Source organism: Lissotriton helveticus, chromosome 8, assembly GCF_964261635.1.
Source record: "Lissotriton helveticus chromosome 8, aLisHel1.1, whole genome shotgun sequence".
Taxonomy (NCBI): domain Eukaryota; kingdom Metazoa; phylum Chordata; class Amphibia; order Caudata; family Salamandridae; genus Lissotriton; species Lissotriton helveticus.
This window is the reverse complement of record NC_136069.1, coordinates 807693461-807720656: the sequence shown is the minus strand read 5'-3', so window position 1 is coordinate 807720656 and position 27196 is coordinate 807693461. Positions and strand designations below refer to the sequence as shown.

The 27196-nt window shown below is 44.9% G+C and overlaps 1 protein-coding gene across 1 annotated transcript in view; it reads left to right on the top strand.

The window, feature by feature from the left end:
• NALCN (sodium leak channel, non-selective) overlaps positions 1 to 27196 on the top strand; it is a 3094418-nt gene that overhangs the window by 2638047 nt on the left and 429175 nt on the right. The window contains exon 20 of the mRNA XM_078657626.1: positions 155 to 228. Within this exon, the coding sequence (XP_078513752.1) occupies positions 155 to 228 (74 nt within the window). The remainder of the gene's footprint in view (positions 1 to 154; positions 229 to 27196) is intronic.

Below are 27196 nucleotides of genomic sequence, written 5' to 3'. Positions count from 1 at the left end.
AATCGTTCATTAAATTAGCGGAGCCTCTTGCAAGGCTAAAAATGTATTGATACACTGGTATAAAGATTTCAGGGTAGAGCTCAGTAAAAGTATTATTGAGGCTCAACTCGAGATCTCATGGTAATAAACCAATAACTTTTCCTTTATTTTTCAGCTTCGTAAATCTGTGTTCAGCATCCGGGCGAGGAACCTTCTGGAAAAAGAAACTGCAGTTAATAAAATACTACGGTAAGAATGATAAACAGTACTGGCAAACTTAGATAAAGCATTTGATATACGTCGTGGGGTTTCCTTCCTTTTCATACAAAGCTGTACAACTTAATAAACCAACGAGTTATGAGGAACACTCTAGGCCATGGTATAAATGGGCCTGTGTACTTTTGAGTGCGAAATAGGGGGCTAAGACTCCATTCTGCAAATACCATTTTATGTATTTGATGTACCTCCCTAAGTAGCAACAGAACACTCAAACGTGGGACCCATGCTTACTGTGCCACTGCAGCCAATCTACACCTCTCTGACAGGCCCCAATCAGGGTCATATCAGTTTTGTGTTGCTTGTGTTCCAGTTCAGGGAGGACCTGGCATAGCAGTTCAAACTGGTCTGTTCCTTTTGGAGAAGGGGTAAGACTGATTTCCATATGGCTGGGTCCAAACTGAGGTGGCATGGTGGGCAAAAGAAAAATAGGTTGGAATGCTACCCGAACGATTGCCAGTGGTTTGACCTACAGCAAGCATTTCTCCAATTACTTTTTGTGTGTAATTAGCATTTCTGTGAGGTTGGCATTGGGCTTTAATACCCAAATTAGTATTCCATGCAAACAATGGGTTAATAGGAGAGGCGGGCTAATTGATGATGGTAAAATGGAGGACTATACCGGAGTTGGCCTGAACAATTCGCGTTCAGCTCTTTGGTGGTAGTGTAAAACCAAGTACAAAAACAATTGCCCAGGTTTCTGTTATTATATCCAAGGTTTAAATATGACCTCAATTGTGTGCTGGTCTTACAAGTCAACTATCTGTTATCTGCCACCCTACACTTGCCCTTTGGAACTCTTGGCACTGCTCTTGTTATTCAGTGGAAGGAACAGACAAAATCATGATTCTTGTACACTGTTTACTCTCTGTAGTTTCTAGGCCTTGCCCAAACCTCTCTGCAGCATAAGCAAAACCATTGATTTGTAGGAAGGGAGTAAGGCATCATACCCAGGACATCATTTGGGTTCAACAGGTGTGGAATATCTCTTCAAGTACCCTGAGCATTTTGGTCAATGAGTGTCCATGCTCAGGACATTGGTATTGACCAGCCAAAGTGCTGAGGGCCTTAGTACTGCAGCCGTCGGGCCTCATGAAAAATGTCAAATATGAAAAACTGGGAAAACAAAAACAGTGATAACAGTCGTAGTGTTTTTAAGTACAATCGCTACTGCTAAGAAGGAACTGCTGGTAAGGTTGAAACTAACTCAGATTCTAAGGGCCCGATTCACAGCACTAACTTAAGAAAAAATCCTAAACTTACTACCATTTTGGCATTCACAGAAGGCACTTACTCATTTTGGTATTCACAGAAGGCACATACTCATCAATGAGTAAGTGCTTTCTGTGAATACCAAAATGAGTAAGTTACTCAAAATGAGTACTTTACTAATTTTGGTATTCACAGAAGGCACTTATTCATCAATGAGTAAGTGCCTTCTGTGAATACCAAAATGAGTAAGTTACTCAAAATGAGTAAGTTACTCATTTTGGTATTCACAGAAGGCACTTATTCATCAATGAGTAAGTGCCTTCTGTGAATACCAAAATGAGTAAATGCCTTCTGTGAATACCAAAATGAGTAAGTGCCTTCTGTGAATACCAAAATGGCAGTATGTTTAGAATTTTGTCTTAAGTTAGTTCTGTGAATTGGGTCCTAAGTCACTGACAAGGAACTGATGGAGAAAGTCCAAGTGGGCCTGATTCACCAAGGTAAAGTTACACTTTTGTGGAATTCATTCTTATGACATTCACAAACTACGATTTAATAGTAATGTATAACTGCAGAGACTCTGCAGTCGGGGCGAGAAACCCGCACATTAAAAGATAGGCCTGCCCTGACCGTGCAGTTTCTGCAATCATAAAGGTACTATTAAATAGTAGTTTGTTAATATCGAAAAAGAGTAAACTACCACAAAAGTGTAAGTTTACCTTTGTGAACCAGGCCCACTGCTGGAGTCCTTGAAAGTTTTCCTGCATGACACTTACACTGTGGCTGTGCTTCAACACACATGGCTTCAACATGAGTGTCCCATTATCTCCCCGTTAAGCCCAATACCTGAAGGTACTAGTAACTTTGGGAAGCTGAGTTAACAGGCATTACAAAACAGAATCTGAGGTTCATTTACTGGTAGGGCGCCAACCTGTCTTTCATCCTAACTCATGAAAGGGCGAGATTTTGATCGATACCTTATATCTATTGATCCAAACCTCGATCTGGTCGACTGAACCTTTATTGCCTGTCTTAGAAGGAAACAGTACACCTATCTGCAAATTAGTTCACCCAAGAAAGGACTCTACTCTCAAAGATCACGGACAACTTCTAGGTTTCAAAAGTTTATTGTAAAGATATAATGAGCTGCAAATACAAGCATCTCAGAATGAGATTCACGAGGTACACAGGTCCAATTACATACATGTGCTCTCGAAAAGCCCTCAGACGAGCAACAGAAATCACTAACACAAGTTCTAAAAATAGCAAAGCTATCAGCATAGACGCATATCTCTCCTTCATTTAGGTTGGAGGAAAACAAACACAGGTTAGGCGTCCCTACCCTGTTCTAGATGGTATCCCTACTTAACCAAATCCCAACCTAACAAAGGTGTCAGCAATGAATGACCCCCAAGGGAAGTCACCCACTCTAAGTCTCTTGGTGAAAACCTAAAGTTCTCCAGTCATGACCCCTCACTGCCTACCCATCCGCTCTCTAAAGGGTCCTCAGGTCTCTGCTCTAACTCCACCCAGGGGTGCTGTCCCTAATACAAAATAGTCAACAACATTTGAGACGCCCCTTGCGAAACGCCTCTCACGTGGTGCAACTTCAGGCTTTTTCCATGATGCTTTGTATTGGGCCTCAGACGTTAGAGTTGACCTTGCTTCTCAGTCTCTTCTCCGGCCCGCTGATACCCCTTAAACATTCCAGAACCCTCCTCCATGTCTGGGCCGTCTACTGAACAGGCCTCTATTCATTCACTTATAATTGGATTCCCCCTTTCCTGTTGCAGACAGATATCTGCCGCCAAGAACCCAACTCTCATAGACTTCTAAAAAGGCTTGCAACATTTCTCAGCCCAGACATGTACGTGTAAATCAATGCTAAAACATTTCAGGCCTACAATATTTCACATTATGATTATAGCATTCTATTTCTTCATTTAATTAAAGCATGTTAAACTCTTATTCTATTATTTAGAAAACATTACTCTAAATCATGGCCCATTAATGCAATGACCAAAAACGTTAAACAATCTGTGTCGTGAAAAGAAACACCTTCCCTTTTAGCTCCAGCTCTGGCCCTGAGGCCTACCACGTTCTGCGTTTTACCACAGACCATCTTATGTGTTAACAGCTACACGACATAGATTCAAAATAATCACATCTACTAAAATCATATAATGTCACACATTTCTGTATTAATTCCACTTCTACTTAAATCTCTATATTAGCTATACATTTAGAATATAAGTTCAGATACTATTAGCACTCATGGCATTTCTCTTCATGAATTATGCTCTCTATAGGTAAGTGTGATGTACTCATATATTTATCTCAGTTTGCGCTCTCTCAGTTCCCCCCTTTGATGACCTCCCGGGGTCATCACTAACATTTAAACTGCAGTTATTGCTGGCATTCTCTGCGCTTCCAGAGCTCTCAGGCTCCTGTACTGATTATCTTGTATGGCAGCCAATCTCTGCAACTGTTCTCTTTGGGCCCTTTCTGACCTTCTTGCTCTGTACCATTTGAATACCCTCACCAATCCCCACAATATTATCCCACAGATCAATACTATGATGATAGGCTTTAGGATATACCAAATAAAGCTTTTGCCTAAGGTGGAAAACCACCCTCCAACTGTACTCATTCCGTGGCCCACCTTTTCCCAGACATTTTCTCTACTCAAGTCTTCGATCTCTTTGTGTATATTAGTTATGTTCTTAATAACTTTCTCAAGGGGTTTTGAAAGGTCTGGAATGTAAGTGCAACATTCCTGAACCTTCAAAGCCTTACAGACTCCGCCCTCTTTTGCTAATAAGACATCCAATGCAAGCCGATTTTGAAGAACCATAGCCCTTATCGATTGCATCTCTCCTTCTACCAGCATTAAGGACTGAGCAGTGCTGGCAGACAACCTGTCGACAACTGTTGCCAGTCGTCTAATTTTAACATCATTAAGGATTATTCCCAAAAGAGGGAACATAGCTCCAAAGACATCTCCAACCATTTCTGCATCTCCTAAATCTCTCCTTCCCCTCGATGATGTCTGGCCCTCAATGATCAATAAGTCTTGTGCATGATATATTTTGGGGAAGACAATTGCCAAGTAACATGATCCATACCAGTTGTCAGGTAGTCTCACGTACGCATTTCTTCCACATACAAAATACACATTTGGAATCACTTGCATTCCCTTCAGGAAATCCTTAGTGTAGTACTCTAAATTAAAAGCATGTTCACAGTCAACTTCACCCACGTATACATTTTCATAATACGTTTTGGCTCGGTGAAGACATAACTTTCCTTTCTGCGCTTTATCTAAAGCTATTGGACCACTACTACCCTTTCTCTTGTGTGACTTCTCTTCCTCGGTCCAATCTAATTTCCCTTGTCCTGATTTTTTCAAAATCTTTTGTCTCCTGTAACGATCATCCACCTGCCCTATGAACTTTTTCTCGACTTCTGACACCTTGCATGTCAGATTATTTCTACGGGCATGTGAAGTATCTAAGGTAATCCAAGGAATGAAGAATTTGGCCAATCTGTCTTCACTCTTCCAGTAATCCCATTTATTCATCTGCTTATAATTCGGGACTTCTGGCAACACAGAATCATAATTGGAGAAATAGTATTCAAAACTATCTCTCTCATAAAATATACTAAGCAATAAGCTACATGTAATGCCATATGTCAGAGGGAGGTGATGATATCGAATTCCTTCATCTACAGACGCAGGCAACTGCATGCAGACGTAGCAATCCTTAACCTCCATGGCATCCACGTATTCATACAAAAGTTTAGCATAAGCATTTGACCTAAAGTCTCCTTGGGACTCGTCTACATGTAACCTGCGGGCTTCTGCAGCCAATAACGCTTTCTCTTGAGTGTTTTCCCTTTTCTCACCTGCAACAGTGGGTGTAAGTGTTACTACAGAATTCGCATCAGTTACCTTTACCTCTTCCTCATGTCCCTTTACATAAGAAATTGTTACCACTAAAGCTATTAATATTATCACTCCTACTATTAGTGTACCTATTATACATTTAGCTCTGCGGTTCGGGGTGCCGGCCTCCATTTCGTCAGACAATCTAGCTTTCCCTTTCTCTTTGCAAAAAAAAGTTCTTTTCCTCTCGTTCCTTTACAGTCTCTTTCAATCCTTTTTTGTCTTTAGAATCCACACAGCTGGAGGCTGACAGCCTTTTTCGCAAAAAGTCCTTTCACAGTTCAAAAAGACAACCCTAGCCCTTCTCCATCCACTCAAGGGGTTCCCTAAAATTCTCTGCTTCCTGGGCGCTAGGTAATCTTCTTTTCTTCTGCTTGCTTTATTTACAAAGTCCTTTAACAATCGACTATTAGATTTGTGGTTGCAGCTTCAATAGCATAGTTCAATATTTCCATGCGAAGAGTATGCTCTTCATGTGCTGTTATCGTGGTACCAAAGTCGGGGAATTTCAATTCTGTAAGAAACATGTGTTTTAACTTGCTGAGGCGGGGAGGTCTGGGGAGCACGAATGTTAGTGACCCTTCTTGTTCGACACCGGGTACCAACAGTTGTATTTCCACGGTGATAATGGGCTCAGAACTGGACACCACCACCGCTCGGATCCTCCCTGTCTCCGGTTTCACAGACATTTGTCGCCAGATATGTCCACTCAGGTGTGGAGTATCTTCTGTTAGGCACACGCACTCTTCTTGACCTTCTTCGGTCTGGTGCTTCAGCGCCCTGAGCACCTTCTTCTGGGTCTGAGTCTTCTGATATCGGAGGAAGGGTTGCTTCTGGAGTTGACCTCAGGCTAGAACTTCTTCTTTGCGGCCAATTTGCTTCTCCACGTGCCCTTCTACTCCTTCTCCTTCTGGTCTGTTCTCGCTCTCTTTCAGACCTGTCAGGGTCAGACTCGTACTCCCAGCTGTCTTCTCCTTCTGTAGCGTCTTCTGTTTCGCTGTTGTACTGACCGTCCTCAGCTTGGTCAGACTCGTTCCCTGCTTCCACTGGCACCTCTACAGCTTGGCTAGCCCCCTCTATGGCTTCTTGGTCCTCAGCTGGACGTCCATCCGAGAGAGGAGCTGTTTCCAGAGGTGCTGGAACCCTTTTCGTATGCGACGCGTGTATCCAGTTGGGCAGGCCTCCCACCTTTACAGCTGTACTTGTGATCAGGATGACCTGGTAGGGCCCACGCCAACGAATATCCAAGCAGCTTCTTCTCACATGTTTCTTCACCAGGACCCAGTCCCCAGGATACAGGTCATGGCAAGGGCCCTGGCACGCTGGAACCTCTGCAGCCTGCACCTGAAGGGACACAGAACGCATGGCGTCAGACAGCCCCTTACAATAGTCCAGGATCATATCATCTGTGATATTTAACAGTGCAGTAGCTGGAATAGATGGCAGTCTCATTGCTCTCCCCATTAACACCTCATGTGGTGACAACCCTGTTCTTCTGTCTGGGGTACTACGAAGGCTCATGAGTACCAATGGCAGGGCATCAGGCCAACTCAGGGTCGTTGAGGAGCAAACTTTCGCTATTCTGGACTTGATCGTGCCATTAATTTGTTCCACAATTCCTGAGGCTTCTGGTCGGTAACTGCAATGGAGCTTTTGGTCTATATTCAGTGCAACACAAATCATCTTCACAAGCTCGCTGTTAAAATGTGTTCCCCTATCTGATTCCAAAAAGGCCGGCACCCCGAAACGAGGGATAAGTTCTCTAAGCAGTAACTTAGCCACTGTGAGGGTGTCGCACCTACGTGTAGGGTATGCCTCAACCCATCTGGAGAACACACAAACAACCACCAGGACATAGCGGAGGCGGTTGCATCTTGGCATTTCAATGAAATCTATCTGCATTCTGTTGAATGGACCTCCAGACCTTCCTATGTGACTTAGTGCAACTGGTGTTCTTTTCCCTACATTCAGCTGCTGGCAGGTCACACAACGCTGGCACACTGCTTCTGCTGCTATTCTAAACTTAGGATTGTACCAAGTCTGTCTAAACACTCTCAGCATAGCATCTCTCCCTAAGTGTACGGGACCATGTATGAGTCTAGCCATTGGACTCACCATCTCATTGGGCAACACTGCTCTGCCGTCTGCTGAGACCCAAAAATGAGTCTCACCCATTACACATCCTGCCTTTACCCATGTTTCCTTTTCTGAATCAGGAGCATTTTCTTGCATGGTTGACAGTTCATCCCAAGTATCAACAGTTTCCAGTATCATGGCTAATTCAGTTCTTACATTTATTCCACCCACATCCACCTCTGTGAAAGAGTAACCTTGTTCTGCGCAATACCGCGCAACTTCATCAGCATATCTATTGCCTTTCGAAACAAAGTCCTCATTTTTGGTATGTGCGATGCACTTTACAACTGCGATACTTGCTGGACATTGCAATGCTTCTAACAACAAGCGCACAAACTCTCCATTGCGAATGGGAGAGCCTGAAGAAGTCATGAACCCTCTTTGAGACCATAACTGCCCGTAATCATGAACTACCCCAAACCCGTATTGGCTGTCAGTGTAGATGGTGACTCGAATTTGATTGCCTGCTAAGCAAGCACGTGTTAGGGCAATAATCTCGGCTACCTGAGCGGAGTTTACTCCTTCCAGGCACCCAGCTTCCACAACTCCTTCAATTGTACAAACAGCATAAGCTGCTCTCAACTGCCCAACTTCGTCTCTTACACATGAGCCATCGACAAAGAAAACTTCATCTGGGTCCGTCAGTGGCTCATCTACGATGTCGGGTCTGGGTTTGGTGCATAGTTCAGTCACATCGAGACAGTCATGGTCTGTATATTCATCATCATCATCAATATCATTTGGAAGTGGCATTAAGGTAGCAGGGTTCAAAACAGAGCATCTCTTGAGGGTCACGTTCTCTGCAGCAAGAATAACTTGCTCATAGCGCGTGAGCCTGCTGTTGGTCAGATGCTGTGTTTTGGTCCTGGTCATCAACAGTTCAACAGAATGTGGCACGCACACCTCTAACGGGTGCCCCATGACGATATTTTCACATCTCTCAATGCTGACACCCGTTGCAGCAACGGATTTGAGACATCCGGGCAACGCTGCGGCTACTGGGTCTAAAGTAGCTGAGAAATAAGCAACTGGTCTACGGGCATTCCCATGGATTTGGACCAACACAGACAACGCACAACCTTCTCTCTCACAACAGTAAAGAAAGAATTGTTTATTGTAATCAGGCATTCCCAATGCCGGAGCACGACACAGGTCCTCTCTCAGCTGTAAGAATGCCATCAAACAGTCTTTGTCCCATGGTACCGGATCACTCACCTCCTTGTGCGTCAGTTTTTGCAAAGGTTTTGCTTTCAGTGAAAAGTTCACGATCCACTGTCGGCAATAACCCACCATCCCTAGGAACATCCTGACCTCTCTCTGGGTCTGAGGCGCATTCATTTTCATGATCGCCTCTATCCTATCTGGTGACACTTTTCGTTTGCCTTTCTCAATTCTGTGTCCCAAGTACTGCACTTCTGTCAGGCAGTACTGCAATTTTCCCGGGGATACCTTATGCCCATTGGCAGCTAGGTGATTTAACAAAGCAATGGAGTCTTCCCTGCAAGCCTCTTCTGTGTCTGACGCCACAAGGAGGTCGTCTATGTACTGGACCAGAACTGACTTCTGGGGCAGCACTAGACTTTCAAGATTTTTCTTCAGAAGCTGGTTAAAGATCGATGGGCTCTCTGTATACCCCTGAGGGATACGACTCCATGTTAGGACGCGATTTTCCAGCTTAAATGCGAAAAGAAAATGGCTATCTTCGTCCAAAGGGATCGAAAAGAAAGCCTGACAAAGATCGATCACAGTGAACCACTCAGCTTGGAATGGAATCTGAAACAGTATCACTGATGGATTCGGTACCACTGGACAACATGAAACGACTATGTTATTAATCTTTCGAAGGTCCTGCACTATCCGGAATTTCCCATTTGGTTTCTGCAGACCCATAATCGGGGAGTTACATGGACTACCCACGATTTCTTTCAGTATTCCCTGTTTAATCATGGACTCGATCACGGGTTTTATGCCTGCAATCGTTTCTGGAGTCAATTTATACTGGGGTGTTCTTGGGAACTCAGCATGCGGTTTCACTACAATTTTCACTGGGTCCACCCCTTTGACCAATCCAATCTCTTCCCCAGTGAAATCCCATACCTCTGATGCCACTGTCTCTCTCAAATCCCAGGGAAGCTCGTCTACTGTCAAAGTAGGGTACAGCTCCACACATATTCTTGAGTTTGCAACTTTGAAATCTGCATCATCATCATTAGTCAATACCTCCACTCCCTGGGGTGTACAGTATATAGTACAATTCAATTTGCACAACAAGTCTCTTCCTAGCAGACACACAGGGCTTGAATCGCAAACCACAAATTGGTGCTCATCGCTGTACTTCCCTATTTTCACCTGTACCGGTTCTGTCAATTGGCTGGTTATTCTCCTGTTTGCGACCCCTACCACCTGTATGGTCTCTCCAGACATGGGCAGGTCTGGAACTGCAGCTGATCTGATCGTGGATCTAGTGGCTCCTGTGTCCACCAGAAATGTCGTAGGGCACCCTGCTACTTCTGCTTCCACATAGGGTCCCCTCTGATCTACCTCTAAGGCTGCCCCAAGGGTGCAGTCTTCTCTTTCCACTCTCTGTCCGGTTAATGGGTCCACATAATAGCATTCTTCACCTTCCACAAACAGGGGCATTTGTCTATAGGTCTTACCCATACTCCCTACTCGAGGAGGTTGCGGGAACTGGGCTCGGGGAGGAGCCCCCCCCCCTTTGAGCACCTTTCCTTGGTATGGCGTCGCCCCTCTCATAGGTGCGCTCTGGACCTCTTCCTCCTCTATCTCTTGCTCTCCGATCTCTACATTGTAAGGGCACTCGCGTTTCCAATGCCCCAACTCGTTGCACTGGTGGCACCTAGTCGTTTTCTTCAAGGTAGCTATGTCTACTCTGGGTCTAAAGGTAGTACTCTCCTCATTACCCTTGTTCTGACTGTACTGCTTCTTACCTCCTGTACCTGTCCCTTGCTGCTGTTGTTGCGGTCCCCCCTTTCCTGCTGTCTGCAATTGTACCACCATCAGCTTCTCTTTTAGTTTCTTAGCCTTGGAGTCTACCTCATCACAGCAGTACCTGGCATATCTCAGTATTTCATCTAGGGGTCTACTTTGCCAACAAATCGAGTGTTGCTGAATCATTAAACTAATATCCGGTCTCAGTCCCAGGACGAACTTGGACACGAATTGCCCTATGTCCTTTGGATCCATTACATCCAAGCCGCTATACTGTTTAAACGCCTTCAGCAATCTCTCGTAATATTCATGGACTGTCTCTTTGGGTTCCTGTCTCGTTCTGTCTATTCTGACCCAATCTATGTCTTGCATTGGCACTTTTTCTTTCAGCCAAGTCATCACTCTCTCGAATTTTGCCATCACGATCTCGGACGGCCCATTAGTCCTAGCATCTCTCTCTGGCTCCGTTGTGGGCCACTCAGCGCTAACCTTGCATGCTGTCCACAGATCTCCTGGTACTACAATGTCAAACAGCGTGTTCAGATCTATCCATAGGACTTTTGAGATCTTTACAAACCTCTCGACTTGCTTGTACCACTCCACGGGGCTCTCTCGTAACTTGGGGAAAGATGTGGTAAAAGCAGCTAAATCTCCCCTACTCCAAGGGACATGTACATAGCTCCCATTGGCAACTTCACGCAAAGGGTAAGCTTCTATTCCCTGCTGTCCTGGTGTTATACCAATCATGCTTCTTCTGCCGGTCCCTTTCTTGGACCACCTCTCTTCCCATTTATCTAGTGCCCTCCATGTCCTTATTCCAGTAATCAGTTCCCTTATGTGTGTTTTCAGCCCAATCGTTCTCCTCTCATCTAGATCTCGATCTGAGTAATGTAGCCTGTGGTTACCCTGTAATGCCTTGGTTCTTGACAAGTCCACCATATATTTGCCTGCTAGTTCGACTAACTTCTCATGGACTGCTCTCGCCTTTCGTGTGATGTCCTTTGCCATATACAGTATTTCATCCTGTTCATACATTTCCATTCTTTCCAAAGGCAGGGTACCATCTACCATGTCATCCAGATCTGACCTTAAGCTGGAGACATCAAGTCTCTTGGCTTTTATCTCAGCTCGCAATATGTCTTTTGAAGGGGGCTCACTGGTCTCCCTACCATCCCAACTTCGAGCTCTGCGTTTGGGCTCAGGAGAATTAATGGGTGGCCTCCCTTGCTCCCATCTCTCCAGGTCCCATGCTCGGCCATCCGACCTTGGAAGGTGATGGAACACGGGCCTTTTATCCCTACTCTCTCTCTGCCCACTCTCGTCTTCTTCTCTCCTCTCACCGCACATCTCTCTGTTATTTTCCCTCTGGTCGCTACACTCCCTTTGCCTCGTATCGCTCAATATCCGATACGATCCTTCCTGGTTCCCCATATTCCCTGGGCTGCGCTCATTTCTGTCATCACAGGGACTATGGTGCGACCTCTCACAACTCCCATTCTGTTCTCTGGTGGCAGGCACACAGTGTGGACACTTAAAGCTGTTCCTGTACTCTTGCGCTCTCCTCTCCCCTTCACTGAGTATTGGGCACGCCACCCCTCCACTCCCGGGGCCCCCGTTTTCCAGGTCTGTTCTACCTCCACTCCGGGCCCAATGGGTGACTCCCCTACTCCCTCTACAGTCCCACTCCGGGCTACTCTCCCCAGCCCCGCAGTGAGTTCGTGCTCTGCTGTCCTGACTTTCCCTTTCTGCTTCTGCAGCATTGATGCACTTTTGAGCCTTCACTGCCTCATCCCACTGCTTCATGTACTCATTTAGCTCTTGAAAGGATTTTCGTCCAGATCCCCTCAGATCCATTGGCCATCTAGGGCCCCCAGGATCTCCTCCTGGGTCCCCTGCTGTGTGCATCGGGGTGCTCCACTCTCTGGGTATCGGCATCTGACTTGGGGAATTAGTGGTATCGTTCCTCCTTGCCTGCTCTGCTCTTTCTCTGTCTTTCCGTTTCCGTTCTTCCCCTTTTGCTCTCTCTTGGTCATATATCGATATTATAGGACCTATGGTAACAGGTACCTGTAGTGCATCTGGTAATGGGTAGGATGTGGCGCTTTCCGTTTCCGGCGCTCTTTGTACCACAAACCTACCGACTACCTGTTGCACCTGACTAGGCTGGAGCAACTCTTTCTTTGGCTCAGGATCCCACTCTGAACTGGGAAGCGGTCTATGCTCTCCTGCATTGCCCCCCTTTTCTCCTTCAGTATTCTCGACCTCTCCCCCTGCTCTATTATACGGGGGTGGCCTGTCTGTCAGTAATCTGTTTATCAGGCTGTCCTCTGTTTCGCTCTCATCATCTTCTTCTAGGGGGCTTTTATTTACTGGCGCCTCTAACACTGGGTACAGTTTATTTATTTCCAAATTATGCACTCTCCATCTTTTAGCATCCGCATCCCACCTGGCATCCTGTACTGCCCTTACCGAGCGTTTCACCCTTTCTTGTCGTCTGTTCATATTCCTTTCATGCGCTGCCCTAAGCCATGCTTCAAGGGCTTCAAACTGGGTTGGTCTAGGCAAGGGTCTCTTTGAGGTCATGACTGATTTCAATCGATGTAACACCTCTAATCTGAACGTCCCGTACTTCGGGAACGTCAGTTCCTCGTTTCCTTCAGTAATCTTACTCCACTCTGATATCCAAAGGATCGTATGCAACCCAACATTTACTGCCATATAACGAGCTGGCGTACCCTCCGGCGGGGCTTCTTCCCCTTCATACGATCCTCGCCTCTCTTTCTTAAACAGCGCTTTCAACCATTTAAAACACTTCATAATTATGCGCACAAAATCCAGCCTCGCTACTCTGTTTACTTCCTGATGACAATCCACCAATCCTGTCGCGGCTTTGCTAGCTTGGCCTATCACAGCGCGGTCTTTCTCCTGTTGGCCAATCACGTCGCGACCCCACCTGACGTCTCTTTTCTCCGCTTCGCAGCAGCACCCCTCCTTTCTCAACTCGTCTCCCGGTTATGCATGCGTCCCATTCATACACTGAAAAAATGACTACTTCCGACCAAGCGGTCACTTCTCTCGACTGTACGTCCACAGTCTATCTGTAATTGTCAACACAACTGACGAGATGTCTATCGTCTCTCTGATAGGTTACTTACACACACAGTAACTTCCGACCAGCGTCCGTTACTCACGCACTCACTCTTACGTTCCCCCTATCTCGGTCTCTCGGGTGATCAATGGTACCTCATGACCCCCTTCACACTAGTTGACAATTACTCTGGGTGTCCGATACACCCGAACCACTTAAGCTCTCCTTGAACTTAAGATTTCCACCGGTTGCGCGCGCTCACAACCTGTTCCACAGTCACTCTACAAACATTCAACTCCGCCAGACATTACAACATAGACACAATACAAAAACACCGCAATCTAACACGCATAACCCTTTATACTCACTCTCGACCGATACTGCTGCTTTTTCTGTCTCACGTCATCCGGATCTTCATCTGCGGGCTGTTCTTCCGATCATCGATTTCTAGGGGCCTTGGGGTAAGCTAACCTGGCCTAGGTCACCGTCCTCAAGAAGGCAACCATCCTCTATAGCTACCAACTGAAAGGGCGAGATTTTGATCGATACCTTATATCTATTGATCCAAACCTCGATCTGGTCGACTGAACCTTTATTGCCTGTCTTAGAAGGAAACAGTACACCTATCTGCAAATTAGTTCACCCAAGAAAGGACTCTACTCTCAAAGATCACGGACAACTTCTAGGTTTCAAAAGTTTATTGTAAAGATATAATGAGCTGCAAATACAAGCATCTCAGAATGAGATTCACGAGGTACACAGGTCCAATTACATACATGTGCTCTCGAAAAGCCCTCAGACGAGCAACAGAAATCACTAACACAAGTTCTAAAAATAGCAAAGCTATCAGCATAGACGCATATCTCTCCTTCATTTAGGTTGGAGGAAAACAAACACAGGTTAGGCGTCCCTACCCTGTTCTAGATGGTATCCCTACTTAACCAAATCCCAACCTAACAAAGGTGTCAGCAATGAATGACCCCCAAGGGAAGTCACCCACTCTAAGTCTCTTGGTGAAAACCTAAAGTTCTCCAGTCATGACCCCTCACTGCCTACCCATCCGCTCTCTAAAGGGTCCTCAGGTCTCTGCTCTAACTCCACCCAGGGGTGCTGTCCCTAATACAAAATAGTCAACAACATTTGAGACGCCCCTTGCGAAACGCCTCTCACGTGGTGCAACTTCAGGCTTTTTCCATGATGCTTTGTATTGGGCCTCAGACGTTAGAGTTGACCTTGCTTCTCAGTCTCTTCTCCGGCCCGCTGATACCCCTTAAACATTCCAGAACCCTCCTCCATGTCTGGGCCGTCTACTGAACAGGCCTCTATTCATTCACTTATAATTGGATTCCCCCTTTCCTGTTGCAGACAGATATCTGCCGCCAAGAACCCAACTCTCATAGACTTCTAAAAAGGCTTGCAACATTTCTCAGCCCAGACATGTACGTGTAAATCAATGCTAAAACATTTCAGGCCTACAATATTTCACATTATGATTATAGCATTCTATTTCTTCATTTAATTAAAGCATGTTAAACTCTTATTCTATTATTTAGAAAACATTACTCTAAATCATGGCCCATTAATGCAATGACCAAAAACGTTAAACAATCTGTGTCGTGAAAAGAAACACCTTCCCTTTTAGCTCCAGCTCTGGCCCTGAGGCCTACCACGTTCTGCGTTTTACCACAGACCATCTTATGTGTTAACAGCTACACGACATAGATTCAAAATAATCACATCTACTAAAATCATATAATGTCACACATTTCTGTATTAATTCCACTTCTACTTAAATCTCTATATTAGCTATACATTTAGAATATAAGTTCAGATACTATTAGCACTCATGGCATTTCTCTTCATGAATTATGCTCTCTATAGGTAAGTGTGATGTACTCATATATTTATCTCAGTTTGCGCTCTCTCACTCATTATTAATAGACCTTTGTTTATCTTTTCATTTATATTTTCTATTTTGAAAAAATATCTAAAAAAAAGCTTTGTTTATTTTCAGAATCGTATATGCAATCTTATGTACTTCTCAGTAAAAAAAATTCTATACAAAAAAGCATCTTCTATCTGTAAAGAAAAGCATACATTCCATAATAAATAATACCAATTGTAATTGTAATTATGATACCTTTCTACTACACCTACAAAAACATTTATCAAGAAACATTATTTTACTTTTGCCATTTCCTACATACTGATTTTTTACATCTTTGCAAATCTAGGCTCCACCGAGCATGGATTACACATTAATTTGTTGAAAAATATATGTGACAGATGTGGTTTCACCCTATTTATAATTGCTTTCAAGGAGAAGGTACAGACTCAATGTATACCAATTTTCACTGATGTGTCCTATACATTATTATGCATATACTCATTGATAATTTATAAGCCTCCAAATTAAATTGCTTTGTATAGTAGTGTTGATAGAATTACATCCCACCTTGGACTAGCAGGCCTATCGTTTTCTGACCCAAGTTCGATTAATAATGGCAATGCCGCCTCCTCTGCCACTGACTCTGTTATAATGCATAAAATTGTAACCTGGGGGGTGTGCTATGACAGGTTCTGCTACTGTAGCCTGTCCCAAAAACGTTTCCATGAGAAACAAAATGCCAGGGCAATGGTCCTGCATAAGATTGAAAAGTTGGGATTCTACTTGCAGGATTTACAACAAACAAAACTCTCCATTGGGGCTCATCCGTGCAGGCAACGGGTCTGTGAGGGGTCCTTAACAGCTTGGAGAGAACAAAGGTGAAATAGACTAACTACTTTGATGAGGGAGGGGCAGAATCCCTGTCGCCATCCAGGCATGGACGGGAACAGATGGGTTTGCCTTAGCGGCGCGCCACTGCATGCGTCCGTGCATCGAGGCTCATTTTATATACAGATCCTCGATTTGGTAGGGAGAGGTGGAGGCAAATAGACAGCTGCCATTTCCACCAATCCTCCTCTTATGTTTCGCACATGTACGTTTTATGCTATGTCCTCTACTGTGCTTGGGACAGTCGATAATAAAGTCTAAATATTTCTGCAACAAGATTATTATTCACTTAACATATTCCCCATGAGTTTTGATACACCCCCCTGAAGACCCATTTAGGAAAGAGGAATTACCATTGGAATTAATAATCCTGGCAATGATTCCTCTGGTTATTATTTGGTATTTCACTCATTTTATTTGGCTGCTTTTAAAAAACAAACTCTGCAGGCGAAATGTACAAGCTCTAGTGTTTCCACATTCTTGTAATTCTCGATGGGGCCTGTGCGTAACTCCTATTTTTAGAGTTACCAGCGCCACCAGAAATTACAGGGTTCTCATTATGAACCCTGAGATGAAAATGCAGTGGACGACAGTGGTAGCTGGTAGGGAATCGGGGTGGAGGTCAGGGAGGTTGAAAATATATATTTTTTAAAACCACTTACCTTTTCCAACAGCCAAGTCTTTCCTCCGCTTCGCTGATCTTCCTGACTCCTGTCCCGAAGAAAGTTTAGGAAGCACCAGGCACACAGGCTCCCCTGAGCCAAACACACATTCTGCAATGCAGAATTGTGATTGTTCTGAGCGCAGTGGATAGGCTCTCGGATCGGGACAGGGAGCCTGTGCATATTCCGCAACAGGCTGTCCATTATAGCCTGTTGGGGAATATGCAAAGTGTGCATGACTGCTTGGTTGGCCGAAACGGCCGACCAAGCAGTCATGCGCACTTAGGGCTGCATTACGATGGCGGGCGGACCTGAAATTAGGATGCCACCGTGGCAGTGGCAAACCCTATTCCCAGCATTGTGGCGGGCGGTGCTCACAGCACCACCCGCAAAGCAGTGAGTTCAGCAGCACTGACGAGATGCTTCTGGAAAACCTCACACCGCCGGAACACTGTAAAACTGGGAGGGTCCTCCTAGAGGAAGATTACGCTACCTGCGTTCTTTGCCCAAATGGTTTACATATGGCAGCTGAGGCAGTCAAGAAAAATCACATACCATTGTTACCTAGGTCAATCAAACAACTCCTCAATGTTCAATAGTAGGTGTACAAGAACAGCTACCACAATTCCTAAAATAGAGACTACACATTGTTGTGTCTGACAATTATGAAATATAACTCAGCACTCCTATGTACTTTTTAATTAGCCAGTTAATCAATGAGCAAAAACAACAATATATATTTTCAAAATGTAATAAGATAGGTCCGATGCTACCAATGATGATAAGACAAAGTGCAAGTTAGTCTGGTAATTTTGCATGAAAAATTCCTGTATTCTTTATTCCTTTATTTCTACCTCAATGTCGCACCTCAGGCGCTCAACTCAATTGTATTCTCTGAACACTTATGATTACGTGTATTTTGTTCTTTTATTCTGTATTTTGACTTCTCCCCATCCTGCTGTAAAGCGCTCCGATACCCTCGGGTATAGCCAGTGCTATAGAAAACTCCTAAAATAACATAAAATAAATAAGATGTATCTATGATCAACGATTATTTATCTTGCTTTTGGATTCTAAGTTACTGTGAACGGTTCAAAACTAGATTACCTACCTGAGCATCTGCTGTTTTTACCACACTAGCTCAGGTGGTGGTGTTGGGTGGAACCTTGGCTGCTTCCTATTTCACTAGCAGACTTTGTGGAGCATTGGGTCTGAGGACCTGCCAGTAACCTCGAAGAGGACTCCACTTATAAGGCTGGTGTGCAAAGTGGTGCTGCTCTGACTGATATGTGCTTTATGCTGTCATTGCTATCCTAGTTTACTGCTGAGGTTGGCTGCCAGGGTGTTTAAAGGGGCGACTGCTAGATCAGCAATGAAGACCTGAGGTCAAGGATCTCATGTATCAACATGAGCTGGAGTGACTGCTGCTTCTGCTCCATCAGGAGTCAGGTGAGTCAAGGTGCCAAGAATCAGGGAACAGGTCTCAGGATTCGTCCCTTAGCTTTTCTGACCACTGCCTGTTACTGTGGCCAAGTTGGATGTTGGTGGTTTACCAAACCCAGCATTCCTTTTGTGACTGTCATGGTTGTGTGCCAAGCCCCACCTCCCACTTACCTCTGACTGGCCCTCCGACCAGTCTAAAGACTTTTCAGACCTGGTAGTCTGCCGCGAGGCCCCAACTTGCTGAATTTCATCTCTCTCACTCTCTACTCCACACTCTCGTTTCTCACTCTGCCTTGTGTGCTCTCTTCAGTTTGGTGTCTGTGCCCATCTTCTCTTTTGAGCTCATTTGCCTTCTCTAGCTCTTTCTCATTTGCTTTCTTTGACTCTTGTGTTCTTTGTGCCTTTTCTGTCTTTTGGGTCTGTTTTTGTGCCCATTTGTCTTGTGCCTGTATTTGTGCCTGTTTCTCCTACTCAATTCAATTCAAATATAGCTTTATTCGATTGAAGCAAACAATCATAAAAGCATACACATAATGCATGACAAAATAAAAAGAAATCATTATAGGTCCGTATCCCTCTTATTAGTTCAAGACATGTCACCGGATAAAAAACGGTTAGCGCTTGCGACGATAAAATTACCATAGGGGAAAAATCAAGTAATGCAGGTAATATAAAGTGCAAAAAGTGCGTGGGTGTTCTTGGACGTAAACAATTGATATTTAGCAGCTAAATAGATTCAATGCATGTCGTCTAATGAAACAGTTAGCTCATAACAGCAATGATATTACAATAAAAAGAGAAAAACTAATAATACAGGTAATATAAAGTGCAAAGTGCTTTGATGTAAACATTAACACTTAGCCGCAATTCTCCCCTTGCTGCAGAGACTCCCCTGCCATCTCTCTCCAAGGCTTTATCCACCACGCTTCTTCCCCCCTCCTTACCTGCTCTGCTGTGTGCTTTCTACCACTACGGTTTGCCACCCCTCCCTAGCATCGCCCCCTTCTCTCCTCCCCTTCCTAGAACCTACATAATGGCAGCTGCTGCCAACCACACAAACCAAAGGCCGGTACATGTGGGCCCATCCAAGCCTGGACCGCTCCCACCACCTAGGGCCCTGGTCCATCTGACCCCCACTACTGTACCTCCGCCGACCTGCTAGTGCTCAACACCAGATGCTGACATGGCTGCTGTTCCCACACCACTCCAGCTCGGGGAACATCCTTAACAACGCGGATGTTACCCCGCAGTACTGTTACGACGCGTCTTTTACAACGCAGGTCGTAACCACTACTTGGCTGGAGGGCACTCAAGGACAAGGAATAGTAGATTTACTATTCCAACACCTTCCCTACTGTACGTAGGCTGGTGTTGGAATAGTAAATTTAACTATTTTAAGTCCAGCACCCCTACAGCGCAAGTCGTGGTAACGACTTGACGCTTTGTAACGGTACGTGTGGTAATACCACGCGTTGTACCGTCGTACATTCCTTCAGCTCACATGGCAGTACCTTTCTCATGCGCTCACTGCCGCTTCTCCTGCAGCAACTCCCCATGCGACCCTCTGCACACCTCTCCCCGAATTGCCTGCATTCTCCTCAACACCAGATCTCTCTGCAAACTAACCACAGAGGTCAGGGACCACATTGACACACACCCCCCAGACATCCTCTTCATCACTGAAACCTGTCTCAGGCCATCCGCCACCCTCGCCATCATAGTCGCCATCCCCCAGCTAAAAGATCATCCATTGCAACAAACTCCACAAACCTGGAGAAGGCCTCAGAATCATTGACAAAGACACCATTACTTGCACCACCCCAATGGACGAGGCAACTGTGCTCATGGAACACCTGGACATTCCAACTACATCTCTGCCACCCCACAACCATCTCAGTCGCCTTCACTTATTGACTGCTGGGGCCCGCACCACCATCAGCAACCTCTTCACGGATTTTATCACTCCCATTGTCTAGAATCAATGACTTCCTCCTGCTCAGCAACCTCAACATTCATTTCGATGACCCAATGGACAGCAATGCCACGACCTCTTGGAACACCTCGACAACATTGGACTCACGCAGCTCATACACAGCCGACTCAAATCGCTGGACATACACTCGACCCAATTTTCACAGCCAACAACAAAGTTACTGTCAGCCATCTCACCCAGCTCACATGGACAGACCACTCCACCATACACTTCTACATTATTGCAGCCCACCCCAGCAAACCAAATCAAACCATCAAACTCAACCAGAACTGGAACAACATAACAGAAGCAGACTGGACCCACACCCTCAGAGTCAACCAGCCTACCCTCACAGGCTACCTGACTTACATAATGACCTATCAACCTTCAACAATTGGATTGCAGACTGTGCCAACACCCTGCCCTCCATAAAATGGTAGTCACACAGGCACTCACGCATTCTGGTACACGGAAGACCTAAGAAACTCCAAACGCTATTTCAAACAGCAGGAAAGAAGATGGAGAACCATCCATGACATTACCTCCAGAGACTCCTACAAAACTGCACTCAGAAGGTACCATGCACAGATCAAAGATCCCAGGAAAGCAGCCCAAGTGCTCAGACTTGAATCCTGCTCCAACTCCGATAAAGAACTCTTCAACATCTTCAAAAAATTCACCAACACAACAACCTCCAAAACCATCATCCCCTCGCAGACCCTCTGCGACAAATGTTCGACTTTTTCCACAACAAAATACTCAAAATCTACACCTCCTTCTTACCCAACCTACCGTAGAAGATATTGTTAATCAACGCCTCACCACTACCAAGTGCACCCATGCCCGAAACGGACTGGAACCCCGTCACCACATAAGACACCGCCAAAATCACGCAGACCATCCACTCGGGTCCCCCAAAGACCCCAGCCCTCAGCACATGTTCAACCTGTGAAGCATTACGATTTCACCAACCTCACCACCATCATCAACTCCTCCGTCCTCAACGGTTTTTTTCTGGACAGCTGGAAACAGGCAAATGTCATAGCTCTCCTGATGAAACCCTCGGCCAATCCACAAGATCTCAGAAACTACAGGCCCATGTCGTTCCTGCCCTTCATGGCAAAATCCTGGAGAAAGAGATCAACATTCAGCTCTCCTCTCATCTTGAACAACACCACCTCCTGGACTCCATTCAATCAGGGTTCCTCAGCAACCACAGCACAGAAACTGCCCTACTAGCAGCAGCAGATGACATCCGTTCAATCATGAACAGAGGATAAAACACAATGCTCTCATCCTACTCAACCTCTTGGTGGTGTTCGACACGGTCTCCTATGTAAAATGAGAAGAAGTGGTTCGTAGGCATACAGAAGCTGCTGAAAGGTAATTTATCACAAAAACTGCAATGGGAATCACTTTCAAGATAAGCTATTATTGTTTCATGTATTGCTCAGGAGTAAAATGTGAGATGTCACCTTCTTCTGAATCCATGGGCACAATTTGGAAACAAGTGGCATATCACCTATTTCCCATAAAATGCGGACCGCGTGACATAGCAAACAAACTTTGACCCTGGAAACTGGGCCAGTTCACCCTCAAATATTTTCCTTCCCATCAGCACAACAAATACAGGGAGGTTTTTACACAGTTGGGTCCCCACTTTAATCAGATTTCAACCGAGGGGAGTTGAAATATTAACATGAATAACTTTCTGGCGGTTCGGACTGTAACCCTGGTGACTTTTGAATCAGTGTTGGGCTGACAGAGCAGAGCTGCAACAGACCTGGGCTAAGGCTGGACTGGTACGGATCCGAGGGGTGCGCAACAGTCACAGAGGCCTTGTGAATGAGGCAGCCTGGTGGCCCACAGGGAACTCAGGAACATTGTGGACAGGCCTAAGCCAGTGAAACACGAACGGGCAGTCAGTACAGAGGTAGAAACGTGGTGCCGAATTGCCTGGGGTGCAGGTGACTTTTCTTGTTACGCTAGTCCTTCAGAGACACAGGCCTATTAACAGAGGATCTGGAATAATGCGATTCTGCAGCGGCGGCATTTCTGCATCAATGTGGAGTTGCCGAATTTGCCACATAATCCATCATCTGCTGCATAATCTGCAGATTTTATCAAAAAAAGGGGTTTCTAGCTCAAACGAATCATAAGTTACTAAAAGCAATGAAAACCTCTTCGCAAAGAATGACTGGTCATCTTTGAATTGCTTATTGATGTATTTGGGTGTTAAACTGCTCATAAGGTGAAATCATTGCCCAGACAATGTTACCAAAAATGATAAAAAATAATGACGTAATACTACCACATAATGTGCCATATTTCGCCACATCATGTCAGTGTTTGTAAAGACGCCCTTGGCCTCCGTGCTGTGCACAAAAACACTCACTACCGCTTATTTATAGCCGGAGCAGGCATGGGCTCAGTGCCCATGGCGACATCTTCTGTGCTGGAAATAAGAGGGCACAGACTGCTGCGTGGTGCCCACACGCACCGGTGGCCTGTGCAAACATGACACACACATCGCCTGAACAAAACCCGCACCGCCATGGATCACAAGCAGTAAATCACAAAAGCACACAAACAGCAGACCAAGGTCGAGCACAATGGTTCCGTAAGTTCTTAATATCAGGCGGTGCAACCGCTTCCTACACCCGCTGTTTAGGGATGTGAAAATTACAACTGAATACAAAAGCCAAAGCGAAAGGTGCACTCGAATGAAGTCAATGGAACAAGAAATGTGTGGTGAATATTTCTTCTTTATTCAAATTGTTAATTTTCAGTAAGCACAGGCACAGCCAACGCGTTTCGTTCCCATTAGTGCTGTGGGAACTTCATCAGGGCTGTAAAAATTGTGACATATATATACATAAATATACATAAATATATTGAAAACATTAAACATTATCACCAAAATAATATCGCTAAAATACAAGCAAACCAATTTTGCACAAAAAAAACAATACAAAAGACCCAAAACAGAGGCACACACTTGAGACACAAATCAAACACATCACAATAAGTGTAAAACACGCTATAGACAGATTGTTTTAAAATTCACTGAATAGTCATGTGGGAAAACCACAGGATACTCAGCGGTAAGCAGCTTTAAAATAAACAGATTATCAGACAGAAGGTCTTATCTACTGTACATATCATTTAGTTCATTGCATATAAATCTCTCAATGGTTGGAAACAGGAGAAAACAGAGAAGAGAAAAGAGAGAAAGGAGAAAAATACCTATCCCCCTTAAGACCTAGAAATGTGGTTATATAGTAAGTAATATAAAAAGTGATCAAGATAAAAGATATACCGCGTTTTAGAAGCCAGAAAAGTTTAGTGAAACATAGGCGGAGAGCCCCAAGTAGCACACAGCACCAAGAAACCGCACACCGGGGCTTACCATAAGTAAGGGAGTCGCGAAAAGCAAGAAATAGAAATAGCAGTTTCCGGACGGAACTTCTGGAATATGTAGTCCTTAGACTAAGGATTCTGGTGAGAGTAAAGTGTATGTATAACAGTTAAATGAATTGTCCTCTCTGTATTATATCAACAGATTATACAAGTTGCTAATATCTTTAGCACCTGGCCAAAAAATAGGCCCTATTATTGGTAGTCATCCGGACGGGAGGTAAACAAAAGAACTATTTTATTGGTATGTACCTTAGAGAAATCCTATATATATCACGTCCTGGATCACAAGCAGCCTAAGCGTGCCAGCGGATAACATGAGCGTCATCAGCCAGGCCAACTTGAATCTAGTGGTGTAGCAAGCACGGGACCCACATCTGGGCATACCCTTCCCACTTAAGGCGACAAATGCAAAAGAAACAATTGATGGATGGAATGCTGGACAATGCAAACATTCACCCCCAGTCACAAGGATCTAGGTTTAATCCATCCCACACCCCGAGTAGGACGTGTATGCCCAGACGTGGGCCCCGTGCTCTCCATGCCACCTGAGTCAAGCTATCCAGGCAGATGAGGGCTGAAAGCCCAAAACCAGTCCTAGGATGCTTGTTTCCAGTCCAGGGAGGACCTGGCCTGGCAGTTCAGGCTGAACTGTTCTCATTGGGCGCATGGTCAAGACTGATTTGCATATGGCTGGGTCCAAACTGGAATGGCACGGTGAGCAATACAACGATGGATTTAGGCCCAGATCTCTGTACTTGGATGAATGTATGACATTGTTCTGCATTCTGTCCATCAATTGTTCTTTTTGCATTTGTCACCCCGAGTGGGACGGGTATGCCCAGACGTGGGTCCTGTGCTCTTCATGTCACTGGAGTCAAGTTATCCTGGCTGATGACGGCTGATAGTCTGAAACCGGTCCTAGGATGCTTGTTTCCAGTCCAGGGAGGACCTGGCCTGGCAGTTCGGGCTGGACTGTTCCCATTGGGCGCAGGGTCAAGACTGATTTGCAGATGGCTGGGTCCAAACTGGAATGGCATGGTGAGCCAAAAATGATGGATTTAAGCCCAGATCTCTTTACTGAGGTGAATGTATGACATTGTTCTGCATTCTGTCCATCAATTGTTCTTTTTGCATTTGTCACCCCGAGTGGGACGGGTATGCCCAGACGTGGGTCCTGTGCTCTTCATGTCACTGGAGTCAAGCTATCCTGGCTGATGAGGGCTGAAAGCCCGAAACCAGTCCTAGGATGCTTGTTTCCAGTCCAGGGAGGACCTGGCCTGACAGTTCCTGGACTGTTCTCATAGGGGGCAGGATCAAGACTTATTTGCATATGGCTGGGTCCAAACTGGAATGGTATGGTGAGCAAAAAAACTATGGATTTGGGCCCAGATCTCTGTATAGGGGTGAATGTATGACATTGTTCTGCATTCGGTCCATCAATTGTTCTTTTTGCACTAATACTATTACCACCATGAGAGAAGCTCCGGGATTAGTTTGTGCAGTCTGGTTTTGCGCTCACACAGGGACTGGGAGCCTGTGCCCTGTTCTCCACCCGCCTATGCAACGCAGCTCGGTTGGAGAGATCTAAGTGTGCATGTCGGTCTGGTCTTCCTAAACCAGCCGCCCCAACCAACATGCGCACTTACAGTGGCCAACACTCCTCCTCCCCGCTGCTGTCCATCATAATGGCCTGCCCTAGATTCAGCTCAGTCAGTGAAAAATAAAATAATAATAAAAAAATAGCTTTATTATTATTTTATTTTTTTATGTGCTGGCTCTCAGTGAAGGCGACTCCCCTGCGCCATAATGGGGGAGCCGCTGCTGTATCTCTCAGTCCCTATTCACATTTATTCACAGTGGTTCAGTCATTTTTGTTATGTTGCTACCCAGAACACGGTTGGTTTGCTGTTCTGCGGATGTACCTGAGTAAGAGGATGGAAATGCCTGAAGTAAATTTGGGCATGTATATAGCCAAGAAATTGCATTCCTTTTATCCCAGTCTAGAGTTCTTCAGTGAACGGTTCTGGCTGCAGCAACCTTTTAAAAAATTAAGACGATACTCACAGATTGAACAAATTGAGTGCAATGGTAGCCATTGTGAGTCTGACTGCCAGCGTCACTATCAGAGGTACGGTCTGCATTGGCTCAATATGAATAAAAGCTTTTCTTCTATAGTGCTCACTGCAAAATGAATCACCCCCAGGTATGCCTCCATTTATGCTGGTTAAGGAAATTGAGGTTAGGGCATGAAGTCTTTCGCACAAAATCACACATCTTGATAAGGCTCATAAGCCACGATTTCATCCTAAGTGCCTTGCTTTCAGTGACTTCCACATAGGTGTAGTGTTAAACTGGCCTATTGGGCAATCAGGCAGTGTGTGTAGGCCTGGTCTAACAGATGAGATAGGGGTCTGGTTTTTCCGTTGTTTGTGTACCTGTTTTATGGTTTGGTGGGCCGCTTTTTAGGTTTCACCTGCATAGTGCTTGTGCTGTGCTTGTGAAATCTCTTTTATTTAATATATCTTAAAAGGGGGCTCGGATCAGTTCCCATTGACGAATTACTGTGTTCATTCACTTTTATGTGGAACTTTTTTTTTGTTAACTTCCCTTGGCTGCAGGCATTTATGATACGTCTACTAAAGCTGTTCACACTGTTTAAACCCCATTCACTGTCAAGTTAAGATCTCTTCCCACTGAGAAGGAATACAGCTTCTAACAGTATGCTTACTTTTTATTACTTTGTGGTGTAAAGCATATGCTTTAGCCTCAGAACATTTGTGGCATTTCCTATTCATGCCTTAGTGCTTTCTTTGCACTTTGTAGGCATTATCAGATAGATTTTTCAACCTAATCTATTTGGTCTGAATGATCAAATTCGAAATGTTGTAATTAACATTACACATTAAAAATAAAGTTAATATACACAAGCTATGCTATATTTTACTACTATACAGGCAGACACAACTGCAGTTATCTTGCAGTTAAAAGGGGCTTGATTTGAATGGTGAAGCAGATGCAGTGGCACTGGGGCAAAAAGCTCTAGGGACCCCACTAAACGCAGAATATTGCAAATGTTACTATTAAACAGGCAGTCACAAGTGCAGTTATCCAGAAAGTAGTAGGTCCATGATTTCAACAGTGCTGCAAGTGCAGTGGCACCCGGGTCAAAAGTTGTCAGAACTCTTCTAAACACCAAATATTGCTATATTTAGTTACTAAATAAGAAGTCACAAGTGCAGTTACCTTGCAGGCACTGGGGTCAAGATTTGAATGGTGCAGCAGGTGCATTGGCACCGGGCCCAATAGATATCAGAATTCTATTATTTCCCTCTTTCAT